The sequence below is a fragment of the Diprion similis genome, chromosome 2 (genome assembly GCF_021155765.1).
Source record: "Diprion similis isolate iyDipSimi1 chromosome 2, iyDipSimi1.1, whole genome shotgun sequence".
Lineage (NCBI taxonomy): Eukaryota > Metazoa > Arthropoda > Insecta > Hymenoptera > Diprionidae > Diprion > Diprion similis.
The window spans coordinates 11946961-11960430 of NC_060106.1; the positions used below are offsets into that span (position 1 = coordinate 11946961).

The 13470-nt window shown below is 40.4% G+C and overlaps 3 protein-coding genes across 3 annotated transcripts; all 3 read right to left on the reverse strand.

Annotated features, from left to right (window-relative positions):
* Positions 1–2182: 2182 nt before the first annotated feature.
* On the reverse strand, positions 2183–4549 carry LOC124415844 (putative gustatory receptor 28b). The gene is made up of 8 exons (XM_046896519.1): positions 4517–4549; positions 4047–4359; positions 3712–3977; positions 3137–3340; positions 2720–2975; positions 2564–2626; positions 2371–2460; positions 2183–2294 (listed from the first exon to the last, which is right to left on the reverse strand). Exons 2-8 carry the CDS (start codon positions 4341–4343, stop codon positions 2232–2234), a joined length of 1239 nt encoding a protein of 412 aa, XP_046752475.1. The 5' UTR covers positions 4344–4359; positions 4517–4549; the 3' UTR covers positions 2183–2231.
* A 1409-nt stretch (positions 4550–5958) lies between these two features.
* Positions 5959–8166, reverse strand: LOC124416407 (putative gustatory receptor 28b). Its single transcript, XM_046897430.1, has 7 exons — positions 7787–8166; positions 7341–7609; positions 7048–7236; positions 6609–6858; positions 6473–6541; positions 6243–6332; positions 5959–6119 (listed from the first exon to the last, which is right to left on the reverse strand). The coding sequence occupies exons 1-7, from the start codon at positions 8087–8089 to the stop codon at positions 6021–6023; spliced, it is 1269 nt and encodes a 422-aa protein (XP_046753386.1). The 5' UTR covers positions 8090–8166; the 3' UTR covers positions 5959–6020.
* A 2239-nt stretch (positions 8167–10405) lies between these two features.
* Positions 10406–13185, reverse strand: LOC124416405 (helix-loop-helix protein 1). Its single transcript, XM_046897428.1, has 4 exons — positions 12790–13185; positions 11412–11488; positions 11036–11176; positions 10406–10772 (listed from the first exon to the last, which is right to left on the reverse strand). Exons 2-4 carry the CDS (start codon positions 11474–11476, stop codon positions 10619–10621), a joined length of 360 nt encoding a protein of 119 aa, XP_046753384.1. The 5' UTR covers positions 11477–11488; positions 12790–13185; the 3' UTR covers positions 10406–10618.
* Positions 13186–13470: the final 285 nt, after the last annotated feature.

Sequence of the window (13470 nt, forward strand, 5' to 3'; positions counted from 1 at the left end):
CTGTACCAAAGAAAAAGTGATCAACTAAGTTGATTCTAGCAATTTCGGGTTATAGGTGCTGATGTTTCGATACCTAAGCGCCGCGCCCCTTCGGGTGGCTGCGGGTGGTCTCCGGGGTGCGATAAATCAATCTGCAGAGCCCGAGGGAGCAGGTGGCTGCTGGTCCATCCACCCGACGGTGCGTTACCCCCGCGTATTTCTAATTCCCAATTAATACCGACCAAGCCTTACGATAGACGACCTGCAGATATTCGCATCAGGATCGGTGTTACTTTTATCGCTGCCGTTTACACTGTTGATTGATTAGGTTTCATCCAGCATTCCAAAAAATTGCGAAAATTGCGGGCCGTTTTATTACCACGAAAGAATTTGTTTTTCAAATGCTTTTCTCATAAATTTATTGCTAATGCAGCTTACTTTAGTCAGCGAATTTCTAATCTGGTGAAAAAGTTTTATAGATTTTCTGCCAGCCTAGATTTTAACTGATCAGGTGTTAAAATTTATCCGGGACATCCACGCAACTATACTCGATTCAAGTGAAATGCGCGGGGTAACCCTTAGGGGCGAGGGTATCATCCCTTAATTGATAATTTCATGGACTTGCGCCTCTGTCCATTGTGTTCAGGGTGCTTAATTGAGGGGCCCGAGTGGGTCGTGGTAATGGCGTGAAAATCGTTCGTACGAAAGAAATTGGATGTCGGACACGGTATCAGCTTTCAGGGTGAGAACCGCCAATTACCGTTCGACGTCACCTTCATCGTCAGCAGCTGTAATTGGTCGGTGAGAATTTTCTCACCGTTTTCAACTCGAAACGATGATGAGAAAAAAGTAAAAATCTTGGCGTAATTTTATTTATTGTATAAAACAACGTTAAATTTTTACCTTCACTTCGCAGTTGTGATCACCGATCTCTATTGTGATACTTATGTTGTATTAATGATAATATATAGTATTCATGACAGTTGCTTACACCTCGTCCGAAATCACATCAGTGAATGGAGTTTAGTGTCATTATTTCGGAAAACCAAGGTAATTCAAAACACGAGAAGCGTCAAACCGCCGAAACTCTAGGTAGATATCCTGTTACAGTTTAGAAATTCTTCCTTTTTCTTTGTTAATTGGTTGAGCCCGATTTTATGCAATTTTATTACTGTAAATTTATTGGGCGAGTGGGCATCCATCCTCAATCTTTAAGCATCGGCCCCTTGTGATCGAGTAAGGTCGTACCTTTTTGTAACGAGCATCAAGGCTTCAAAATTTAACCTACATATTATTATATCCTCTATTTTAATCTTTAATTTACTCTCCTACCTAGTCCCATATCAAACATAGAAACATTACATAGTATACGTAGATATTTTTCAAATTTTCCACGTCGGTAAACCACAGGATATTTGAATTTTATGTGTAAAGATGTTTTATCCATACTTGTACGAAATTTTTTGAACAACTTTCATTCACATTTATTCTGAAATTTTTTTTTTCAACAACCTTGACCGTGCAGAATATTACTCGCGAAAATAAATATTAAACAATCGATTACTTAAAGTGTGATAATCATCGCCACCGGTATCCACAACGATCGATTTCAGTTCGCTATGTTACGTCACAAAGGAAAACACGACGTGCGTCGTAGTTTTCTAAAAAACCAATACCCTGCAGTATATATATATACTTACACCTTGCAACGTGCAAACATGGTTGGAACTCGAGAGACGAGTTCGGCGCTTGCGTTATGATCACCATGTAAAAACGAGTAAGAAAATCTAACCAAAATCAGGCTCGGTATCTTTATGCTCCAGGAATTCAGAACGAGAATTTGATTAGAGTAACGCCCATCTCAGGTCTTATCAGTTTGTCCATTTATACCAAATGAAGCACTCCACAAAATGAACAATTCCGGCGCAGTTTGTGTATCAAAAGCGACTTGGATATAGTTATTATTTATAGTGGTACTTAGTATGAGTTATTGTATTTATACATAGAAGTGAAGTGTTGAGTAAGGTAAGCATTGATTACTCTGAAGACATTTATTAAAGTCTCTTCTTAACATTCTTCATTGATCTAGGCGGAATAGTGTATAAAAAATAATTATGTAAGTCTTATGTTGACCATCGTCAGGTGGCACATGAAAAAGAAAGTGAACTTTGATAGGTTTTGCCTTTGTTCCTAAAATTCTTTGAAATTGCAGTATTTGCTGTCAAAGTTGTACGGGCTGTCTTATCAGTTTCCTAATTGCTAACAGCGTGCATTTGAATTAGAATTACCAAGTAGGTTGAGACCAATCCACCCACCTGAAAGTACGGTAAGCCACGTGTAAATGCCACAGACATGCGACTTTAAATGTCATTATATATATTCATCTCTTACCGCGCAAATCATCTTGTAATCGAGAACGAAGAACCCATTCGCCGTCAGTTTCAATGGATTTTTCAAGAGCTGGATCGAAAAGGCGTTGATCTAACATACGAAATATGAATGATAAGTGCATGGATTCGCATTCTATAACAAACGGTCCTCAATTTAAACTTGGCTGAAAATGACCGTGTCTGGTTGGTCTCACCTCGTCTTGTGTTTCCTTATTTCGTTTGCCCACTTCGTACATTAGCTTACCAATCTTCTGCGCCTGGGGGAAAGTTTCATTTCAATATTACTCGTACACTAATTGCAGTCAACGAGTGTTCAAGCCAATTACGTAAAAAGACTAATGTTAAAGTACCTCGTCGGAGACCATAGAACTGCAATGAACGATGTAAAAAATTACTGTTAAAAAAAAACTGAACCAACTAAGGTTATAAAAGAAGTATGCGTGATGAAAGTTTTGAAACATCATAGTTGGGGTTGTTAATAGCAGGTAGAGGCCGAAAATCAGTGAAGTTATGTTGTAAATCGACATTCCCATAACGAAAACGATCTGTATTCCAAAGACCCTATTTATCTCCTCGGCAGCCATGCATAGCTCATGATGTATACTCCTGTGGAAAATGATCGAATTTCATTTTATGCTGCTTAGTAAATTTTGGCTACATACCTGCATTCAATAGTTTGATCAATTTCGAATTCGAGTGAATTGGATCTAGAACTTTGGTCGCGTATTGGAAAATCAATACTATTACGTTGAGTATTCCATACGTGCCTTACTTCCCGCAAAACGTACACCTTCCAATGTATATCCGCAGCTTTGGCCAAACGCAGATCTCCGTGAATCTCGAACATGATCAGGGAGTGTGGTGAAAATTTGGAGCGGCTCAAACTTTGGAGAAACGGTATTGTCTCACTATCACTGAATGCCAACTCAAGAATATACGCGTTCAGTTGTTGGAACCGGTTACTGATGTACCTGTGAGTAAGGCAGTTCATACTGATTCTGAGCGGAAACGATTCCGTGTGGCCGAAAGGAAAACTGCACGAAGGTAGGAAAAACATTCGACAGATTGAGAGAATTAATCGTCGAATGAATGCCAGCCCTGGAGCACTTTTCCCATTAGACACCTACGAAGGGATTTGTTGATTTTGTGCGATTTACGTATCCATCTGGATATGGTTTGTATGCGATATATGGTTTGTATTCTACCATTTATCTTTAATATTTAATTAGAGTGCTTCGAGTTGCCGTTGCCCAAAACGTGAACAAATTCCTTTAGGTTTGCACACTTTGAGCGGTTCTTTCGGAAACCCCCACAAAACCAATAAAGATCTTTGCTGTCGCACCTGATCAAACCGCAGTAAGTGCAGATAAGGGTTGACATATAGATGATTTGATAGATTCGGCTAATCCAGAAAATGATGAGGGAGGAATTCTGTGCGTTAATTATAAAAATGCCACTTGCGAAGGTGATAATGATTATATTTATAAAAGCCACGATAAGGTGAACTAAGTTGCACTTGAAGGCTGCTCCATAATCCTCAGGGATCCCGAAATTCTTCTGCAAGTTCTTGTTGACTTTTTTAAGCCTATGGTGGAAATTTTTCAATTTCTGAAAAGTGAGAGAAGGTACAAAGCTTACGATGCTGCTTATAGTGAAATGATTCTCATGACGACTCACCTGTATTTTCCGAGCGCCAACTATTGAAGTGATGACGCACATCGTACCAAAGCAGCTGTTGATATAATAGTAATACTTAATCAGCGGTGTTTCGCGCACTATCGGTAAAATCGGTATTCGAATGATGCCCAAGCAACTACTTAAATAAACCACGAAATGAAGGCTTGACCAGAAAAGAGATAGGACAGGTCGCGGATGTCCACTTGGAAACTCAAAGATTCCACATCCGCAGGCCCAGCTGAATAGAATTGCCGGGGACATGGCACCACGGAACGTCTTCGGCTCCGGGAACTTCATCTTCTAATCAAAAATCCTGTAACAATTTTTATCATGTGAAATGCAAATTGTAATATAAATTGATAATACAATTTACTACAGCCTCGAAGCAAATCGTTGACGAACGAAGAAATCGTGATTGAAGAGGCAGTATCATTGGCAAATTTAATTTATTGGAAAATGATCCCACGAACCTTCAGTGATGTGGAAGTCAACCGCAGTACTTGCTAACTTTCTGCTATTGGATCTAGAGCACTTTTTTTATTAGAACAAGATGATCGAAATTGGAGTTCATAAATAATCGCCAAGTAAGTTCTTCTGGTGTCGAACATCGTGTGCTTTCACTTTTATGGACGATAGAAATACGTATAACAGGCATGATCACTAGACTGAAACAATTAGACTTATGGGTTTGCATATTATTAACGAGGTTGATTGAGAGTGGCACAACGTCCATCCTCGGATTAGAAAGAACACACGCTACCGGACAATTCGATGATTACAATTGGTCGTCATATATAACTTCGGACAGTCCATGCGATATTAATACATTCTATGAATAGATACTTCACAAAGATTATTGGATTGTATAGGCATCAGCGCACAGTATTGCATGGTGATTGTAGATTCATTTATGCTGAAAATTTGAAATCATCCACGTAATCAGTAAATGATCTAGCCATGTGTTAATATAATTGTCCACGCGTTTTATCCCCGTTAATTTTACAATTAGTATCACGTTTCTTGCTTGCTTCGCAGAATTTATTTTTGAACTCACTTTAGTTACGAACAGTGCTAAGCCGCCATGGACTGATTTCAGAGACTCGACAGGTTTACCACTAAATATAATATGTAACCCGTGTAAAACACTTTTGCAGGAACAACTTATTCTTAGTTCGTGTGAAATATACTCTTGCCATCTTCCATTGGGTACGATATCGTTCCCATTCCAATAAACTAGTACACCGAACTTTTCTCAAAGAAAATCATCTCCAACTTCCTCGTCAGACGAAAAGCCATCCCGGTCCTTACCCGTCCAGTGTTTTCGAATTTCAGGTACGATTGTAGTAAATATGTTGCGAACGCAAGGAAAGCGACATGGTCTTGGAATAGAGGGTGACTATGTGAGGCGGAAAATATCCCAGCCTATAAACCTCCTGAAACGCCTCAAATTACGCTAATGCGTTATTGAGTGGTTATAATTTCACATTTCTATTTCACCCTCGAATGATCGACGCATTGATAACTGCCTATTGAACGTAAATACATATGATTGATTGCGGCGATGAGTTTTCGAATTCTGAGGTCAAGTGAGACCAGCGCAAGTTAGATTTGGATTAAAAAATAATCCCTGATCTGTAACATTCTTCCAGCCAGGCCAAGTGTTGTCGTTCGAGAGAACTTGGAATATTTCTCAGTCCTGCTCGCAATCAGTGTCGTCATTCTTCAACACTCTTCGATCGATAGAATATCTTCGGGCATTCTGTACGGCTTCCAATCGAAGAATATTGAACTGTACTAAGTCGAGGCAAGTAATAATGTTATTTTAATCGTTGGGATAATAAATTTTGTACGATTTAAATTTACGATGTATTCTAATACACATTGTGCAAGAATGAGAATGCAGATGAAAATAATTGTCATTTAACAACGGTTTTCTCGTTAGCTGTTTGAATATCGATCTGCGGAAAAGTGAATTCAAGTTACGGTTTTGTTGGGTGAAGTGGTCGGTGGAACGGCGGATGTGTCACTCATCTGGATAAGAATCACCAGGTATGTGGTTATCGAGCCTATGACCTGGAAGTCGTGAAAAGAATATCTATAGAAAACACTAGCGTCACCGCAGGCATAACTTTACACTTTTGCTGAAGTTATACTTTTCTATACATGTATGTATTGCGAACTGTGTGAATCTCCTACCCCTTGAACATAGGTATAATCCAAAGTGATGAATCCACAAGCAGTGAACCGTACCGGGTTTTGGATCATTTGAAGCGCGAATTCTTGTATCTGTGGTCAGAGTAAAGAAGGACATCAACTATACAAACTCCAAACATCGATATTGGCGTTTCGAGAAAAAAGAAATGAATAAATAACTAACACATCGCCAGATAGAAGCGAAATTTCTTCCAAGTTCCTGCAGTACTTGCCTCTTTTTGAAAGTCTCTGTCGATTGCTGATCCAAGTATCGTATAAATAATTTGTCCTGATTTCTGAGCCTGAAAACATGTCAGTTTGTTAAAACTCGCGACGGTGGCAAAAGTAATTCGATCTTAACTCGCATACCTCATCGCTAGTGTTGGCACACGAATGGCTGACCGCAAGAATCTTCAATATGTAAACAACGCACCAGCATGCAGGTGGTAATATTTCTTTAAGTATGTTGCGCACTCCATGTTTTATCTGGGCACCACTGTATATGGTGTAGAGAAGGCCGGTTATCATGACCATCGACACCCCCATCGAAATCAGATTTTGCATGCCAAAGACGGTGTTTAATTTTACAACCAGCTTAGAAAGTTCCAAGTGGCTCTTCCTTGAGTGAAAAATGAAGGTGGTCAAAAGTACGAGTCTCCGGCGTGGTAAGGCTTTTTCAAATTTTCAATAAAAATTTCACCCGGATTCGCAAAATTCCAAATTTCTACTTTCAATTCGAAGGGAGAATATTTTTTACTTCTTAAAAATTTATTATACCTGATTTCTGAAGCACTTTCTTCATACTCACCGAATTGTCTGGAACAAGTAACGTTTCTGACTTGCATTCTTGGTCTCGGCGTTACCAATTCCTTGGAAGGAGGATATCGTATTTTTTGGCGAAACCTTGACGAGCTTGGTCCTGATATACGGATTTATTTGCGGTTCCGTTAGGCTAAGCAACGCTACGTTTATTAGCTGAAATTTTATCCAGACGAATCTAATTTGTGTAGGTAAAGAAAAGAAAATCGTATCAGTATAGTTAGGCCGAATTAAATTCGGGAGTCAATCGTTCTAATTCTGAGCTCGTGACGGGCAATTCACCTTACTACGCAAAAGAACGTGAAATCGGTAACAAGCATGACCAAAATGGGATGATGTAAAGTTATCATGATTGCAATATTTGTTAGAAGCGTCTGATCGCTCTTCAGCCACGACAAGTCACTAATCATTATCAATAAGATAACGACTATAATCGCCATGATATAATAAAGTTGCTGCCTAACTAAGCTTTTGTAGTTCTTCTCGAATCCCAGTACAGTTGTAAAGGTATCGGTCAATTTTTCCATTCGCTGCATAAATTCTTCTAATCCCTGGAACAATCGAGAAAATAGGTACCTTTCGAAAGAGAAGAAAAAAAAAATCATTCTTTGATCGATATTTAATATTTCACTGTCCCTATGTATGGTTTTTTTTTATACCGACGATAGTTGGAACTGACTATAATCTTCTTATTGTGCGATATAAAGCATGTAGCAAGTCAGACTCACCTTCTGACTGTACAGCACAAGCAGTGGCACTGTAAGTGCAACGATTGCATTCGTATAAACGAGTGCTTGATACATCGTAGCAGCGGTGGATGACCTGTTACCAAAGTACGAAGAAACCAACACGGTCATCGCGGTGTAATACATAAATACACATAAAATCCAAAACACAGTAAAGTAGAGCGTGATCAGAGCGTGGATATTCTTTGAATGACTTGATCGAAACAGGTTCACACCGACGATAAAGTTGAAGTAAGATATCGGTGCGACGGAACTGGTTAAATCTTTCGGCTCTGCGAGTCGCATGTTTTTAGTATTCCCGTATCACCGTCAATTATTGCATCCGAATAGTCAGCCCAGGTTCCGGGATCGACACTGGTTTCACTGGTCACACCAGGAAATAAAATTTTATTACGTTTTATCGGTTCACTCTATGAAGTTTCGTCCTCGGACGAGACGGATCCTTCGCCCGTCGGTGTGTATCTGATCATTCAACCGTTATATTCCTTACGCCATGATATTATAGCTTATAATACCGCGATTAGCATGCTGCGATAAATTAACTTAATTGGTTAGACGGAAGGCACGAAACGTAAATTACTCGCTACCCCTCGATTATACGATAAGAATGAATAATAACGCGAACGTGTGTCATAAGTAGGTAAATATGGTGATCAATATGTGAGACTGTAACGAAGGACTTGGCTTCAAGTGGCTTTGGATCTACCCGTGAGCGTGTGTCTTACAAAATTTAAAGGAATTCGTGCAGTATGTCAAGAAACGAGTCAAGACGCTCCAATATAATTGCATGGTACGGTGAAAATATTTACGTAAGATAGCTTATAATTGATAGAAAGTGGAGCACGAGTGTAACGACGCTTGCATGGGTATGGCCGTTACGAATTTGGCCACGGTCTTGAAAATTATACGTTCCAAAGACCGGAGGTCGATTAAAACATGCAGTAATGATCGGAAAAACAAACATACAATCAGCAATGAATTCTGGAAATCATACGATCGAAGATAATACTAATCAGGGGGTCATCTATCCGCGTTTTTTTTATTATCTCAGGGTGCATGTGACGAGTAAGATTGCTTGGATACAGCACTTGTGCTCTTCTACAATAGAATTTATTTGCATGTGTCTGCAGGGGTGCGGCCGAGGGCGTGGGGTTGTACCTACGAGGGTTGTTGGTAAAGCGTCTAACACATGTAACTAACAATTACATCGCGCCCAAGAGGGGCTTGAGAGGAATGGTTCCCTTTAGGGGGAATCATATATATTACAGGGCTTACGTTACTTTGACATCGGGATTATCCGCTCGTTCTAAGCTAAGCTTCGTTACACACTTACGGTTATTCAGCCTCGACTTACGGCAGCGAATCTATGGAATCGAACCTCTCTAGTCTTGGAGAAACTATCCTCATGCATTTCATCGGTGTTGTGACTGCTTTTTGGTAAGGAAACGCAAAAACATGGGAGACAATGGGGAGACTTAATTCTTCTCGGCGTATGTGATCAAGCAAGGAAAGGGCGGGGTGAGAATCGATTGCGAAGGGGCGTTGAGCCGTGAAGTTGGCTTCCAGTAATCTCATTCTTTTTCACTTAGTTTTAGTCCGAACCGACCGATCTCTGGGGAGCGACGCTACCACCAATGCTACATGCACCTCGGTCACTTCACCCCGGAAATCGTACACAGCCCCAATCCTAGGATGCATGCCTGCCACATGCTTTTCCTCGTTCAAGTGGATCCGCGAGATTGTCGGACATATGCGAAGTGTAGATGCTCGGATTCTATTGAAATTCGGAGCGTAATTGAATTGCGACTATTCTTGTATCATTCGATTTTCTGCATTTCATACCCTGAGCTATAACTTCAGGTCGGCATCTTGGACGTAAGGATATTGTTTTAATTATTATATCGTATAACGATGGTGTTTGGTACGTGTTGTATTCAAGTTTCGTTTCATAGTACAGTATCATATTTATTCAGAGGCACGAGCTAGGTGCACCCATGCACATCGATAGATATAAAATATTTACAGGGCGTAAATTATATATATGTATTATTAGTGACAGCTCGGTGAGGTAGGTACTCGGGTATGTACAGAAAATTATGCGAGTCCCCCTGTACCCGGAGCAAAAGATAACATCGAAAAGTCCCTGGTCGTGAAGTACATTCATCGTAAAACTAAACCTGCGTAAATTTACCACCGACATGAAGCCTCGCTAAAAATATTTTCTGCCGGAAACTGGTTGGGAATGTTTGATGCGTTGTTGGATACAGTTTTTGAACGAACTCTTTTTGGCTAATGGTTTTTTTTTTGCTGAATTCCTCAAGCGGATAGATACAATGAAATCGAACTCGAAGGAATCCAAGACGAAACCAATGGAATTGTGTCTTGAAAAAACTTTGAAAAAATTTGTAAAATTTTTCATCGGACCAAAAGTCCAGCTGATAAATTTTAATCAGCTTTCTACGCACAGGATGTAGCTCGAACCAACGAGGGATAATGTGTGACGAAACGCGAAGGCGGGAGTCGAGGGAGAAGGAAGATGAAGAACGGAAAGTTGCATGCAATTTGAAGGGACTGGTGCAGAGACGAAACATACAGGTCAGCTGCGCGTTCTCCAATTTATCAATACCCGAGATTCTGATATCGATATAGTACATGGTGTTTGGTATAGGTACACCCACCCAGAACTATTCCTCTTGCATTTTCTGGGTGCGCACATACGTGTGCATAGAATGATATAATATAACAGGAAGATTGATAGAAAATAGAGACGTTCCAAAGCCTCTATATCAGATAATAATTAATAATCCTTAATCATTATGCTTCGAGAACGTGGTTCAGGTAGGCGATGTAGCATATAGCTAACCGAAGGATTTCGATTTTCGAGAGTTTTTTGTCCGGCGGTAAGGTGGGCAGTAATTTTCTCAGCTCCGCGAAGGCTAGATTAAAAGCTTCGACTCGCACTCGTTCCCTGTAAAGAAAATAAGAAAAACAAATGTCAGCCTTGCACGCATGAGGAGGAACGCATCGATTTTCATTTTACTCGCTTCCCCCCATTCACGGTCATCCACGTATGTTGCGTCCTCGTGGTGATAATCAGCGCAATTTAATTCTCAAACTGATTATCTCTATCATCGGACCTTCATTTCGTTTCTTATTCCAGTAAAGACCAAGAATAATGACAGCCGTTCATCAGAGGAGAGTTCGAGATAAGAATGACGGGGGTGGGTTCACCTTGTGGCATGCGCTGTGCGATATTTCTGCGTCGCCCGTCTTCGACGTCTTCGTTCTTCACGCGAAAGCGTTCCCGATCCAGGACCAACGCTATGGACCATCGCTCCGTGTCCTCCGTTTGCCATCCCGTTCTCCCTCTCCCTAAAAGCAGTTTGATAGAGCTGCGAAGTCTTATCGTGAACGTGTATCTGCAGCACTTGGCGTTACAACCCTGTATTCAACCCAACGATCGCGATAACAGTCGTATAATTATTGCAAACTAAATTTTCACTGCATGGAGTAGCTTATCCATCTCTCAATCATTTTCGCTCGACTTTTGTGGTCGAATTTTCTCTCCGTCTATCTATACAGAAAGTTGAATTGAGTTGATACCAACCTGCGTCTCGGCTGTAGACTGTGATTACAACAAGTAGCGATTGGGACCAAGGCTTCCCTGTCCATCGTCTACGGGAGCTGAAAGATTCATTGAAGAATAATTCGTTGAATATTTTATCAGAGATGTTAGGAATTTTTTTTTGTCAAGTTCTCAGGAAGAATTATTTATCGGCCTTGGGCATATCCCGAAGGGTCAAATTCGCCAACCTCGGAAGCTGTCTGCGCGTAAACATACCAACGGCGTAATCCACTTCAGTCTTTGTTCGAGAATTGACATAGAAAAGGGTTATGAGAAGGGTTCGCGGATAATTCGATAGATACTCTAACTTGCGAAGTAAATATTTGTAAGTACGTGCCATTCGGGATTCTCACATCGTTCGGAGAATTGAAGGAAACTATCCAATTTTGGTCATTCAGTTGTGTGTGTTCAGTCCTACGCAGCAGACGTGCTTCCCGGGATTTCTTAATTCGCGGGGATTAGAATATGTCCATAGAGAATAGAACACGTTCTATCATTTCACGATATGCATTATCTTTTATACAGTTGTGGAACTCTTTATTTCGACTGTGTATCGTCAAAGCTGCTTCTCGACATTTCGAAAAAGGTCTCTTTAACTCTATTCCAACCGCTGTTTCGCTGTCAACCGACCTGGTTAAATAATTCATCCGAATCGGTGAAACCGAGAAAAACCCCATTCTACATAATGCATTCGATTGGCCCATCACTTATTGATGCTGCCCTCTCGTCCCCATCTCATCTCGCCAGATTTTTATGGTAAATCGACAGTTTGTATGTATCCTTTGGATCGTGAGGCTTTTAATATTTCAGAAATTCGCTTCTTTTATCGGTTAGGTAAAGTCGGTGCTATACACAAAATTGTACGTGATTCGTGCTTTTGCAAGTTTAGTCTCCTTCGGATTTACGAGTTGTCGGAAAAATTGGACCTCGGGAAAATAATGGTACATTAATCCATCCTTAATTTTGATCAAGTTACTCATAAATGAACAGTGCAAATTCGAATTCGTAAGTAGGCGTCTCAACTTCGAGCCTATTCATGAACAAAAACATAAGTGCTATTGCAGCTATATCAAATTCGCAATGGATACGTTCATATTCGAAAAATCTGTAACTTATTTCAATGTTAATTGTCAATATTTATACTCGACTCTGAAATTTTTTTTTAACCAGATTTTTTTTTCCAGGCATTGATGAGATTAATGGTCATCATCATCATTCACCATAAGTACAACTTTCATAAAAAAAATTCGTCTACGTGTCGTACGTATGATTGAATATTCTTGAATCGTAACATCAAGTTAAACTCACCGTCAATATAATCAATTTACAATCAGTACGTGAGGGGTATAAATTTACTCACCTAACGTTCAAACCGCAGTAACTGCCGTGGACAAAAAGAACCGTGTCTTTTGTTGAGCGCGTCGGGTAAGAAATTGCCTTGTCATAATAAATAGTTGCGGTGTGCAAAATATGAAGACAACAAATGGAATCAATTTTCGTTCGTTTTGTTAGGTTCCTGATCACTGGTCACGATAATCATCAACCTCATCTTCAGCCGTTAAACAAGTTCGAAAACTGTCAGCGAAGGAAACCTTCGGACATGTATTATTCACCCACAAATTCACTTGAAATTTAACCAGCCGAATACCATTATCGAGTATCAAACATGTGTCGAGCGACAACTCGAATCAGATTCAACAGACGATTTCCCGGAGACACTGACAACTGATACGCATCTCTTCTATCTGATAACATCTCAATCGGCTTCTACATCCTCGGTGGTCCACCGCGCCCAGAAATTGTCAGGGTTGATCGGCGATGGTGGGAGAAACGCGGAGGCAAACCACGCCCGTGATTCTCACCACCCTTACCCAAGCCAATCGGAAGGCACCGTTTCATCCCCCGAGATACGCCCAGTTTCGATTCGCCATTCTGCTTTTTCAATTACCTTCACCACTGCGCGGATAATAGTTCACGCTAATTGCTGGACGAAGAGCTCACTGTAGGTGTCGAAAAATGCACAGTATTAGAGACATGGTCT

Bases quoted from the DNA above. Each gene is read 5' to 3' on its own strand.
- LOC124415844 (XM_046896519.1), bottom strand. From the start codon at position 4,343: ATGAAGTTCCCGGAGCCGAAGACGTTCCGTGGTGCCATGTCCCCGGCA. The intron at 2,461-2,563 runs GTGAGACCAACC...TTCGTATGTTAG, and splicing joins ATAAGGAAACACAAGACGAG to ATCAACGCCTTTTCGATCCA. The intron at 2,295-2,370 runs GTAAGAGATGAA...CCGTACTTTCAG, and splicing joins ATTACAAGATGATTTGCGCG to GTGGGTGGATTGGTCTCAAC.
- LOC124416405 (XM_046897428.1), bottom strand. From the start codon at position 11,476: ATGGACAGGGAAGCCTTGGTCCCAATCGCTACTTGTTGTAATCACAGT. The intron at 11,177-11,411 runs GTTGGTATCAAC...AACTGCTTTTAG, and splicing joins AGTCTACAGCCGAGACGCAG to GGAGAGGGAGAACGGGATGG. The intron at 10,773-11,035 runs GTGAACCCACCC...TTTTCTTTACAG, and splicing joins CGCACAGCGCATGCCACAAG to GGAACGAGTGCGAGTCGAAG.
- LOC124416407 (XM_046897430.1), bottom strand. From the start codon at position 8,089: ATGCGACTCGCAGAGCCGAAAGATTTAACCAGTTCCGTCGCACCGATA. The intron at 7,610-7,786 runs GTGAGTCTGACT...CGATTGTTCCAG, and splicing joins TTGTGCTGTACAGTCAGAAG to GGATTAGAAGAATTTATGCA. The intron at 7,237-7,340 runs GTGAATTGCCCG...TACACAAATTAG, and splicing joins ACGTTCTTTTGCGTAGTAAG to ATTCGTCTGGATAAAATTTC.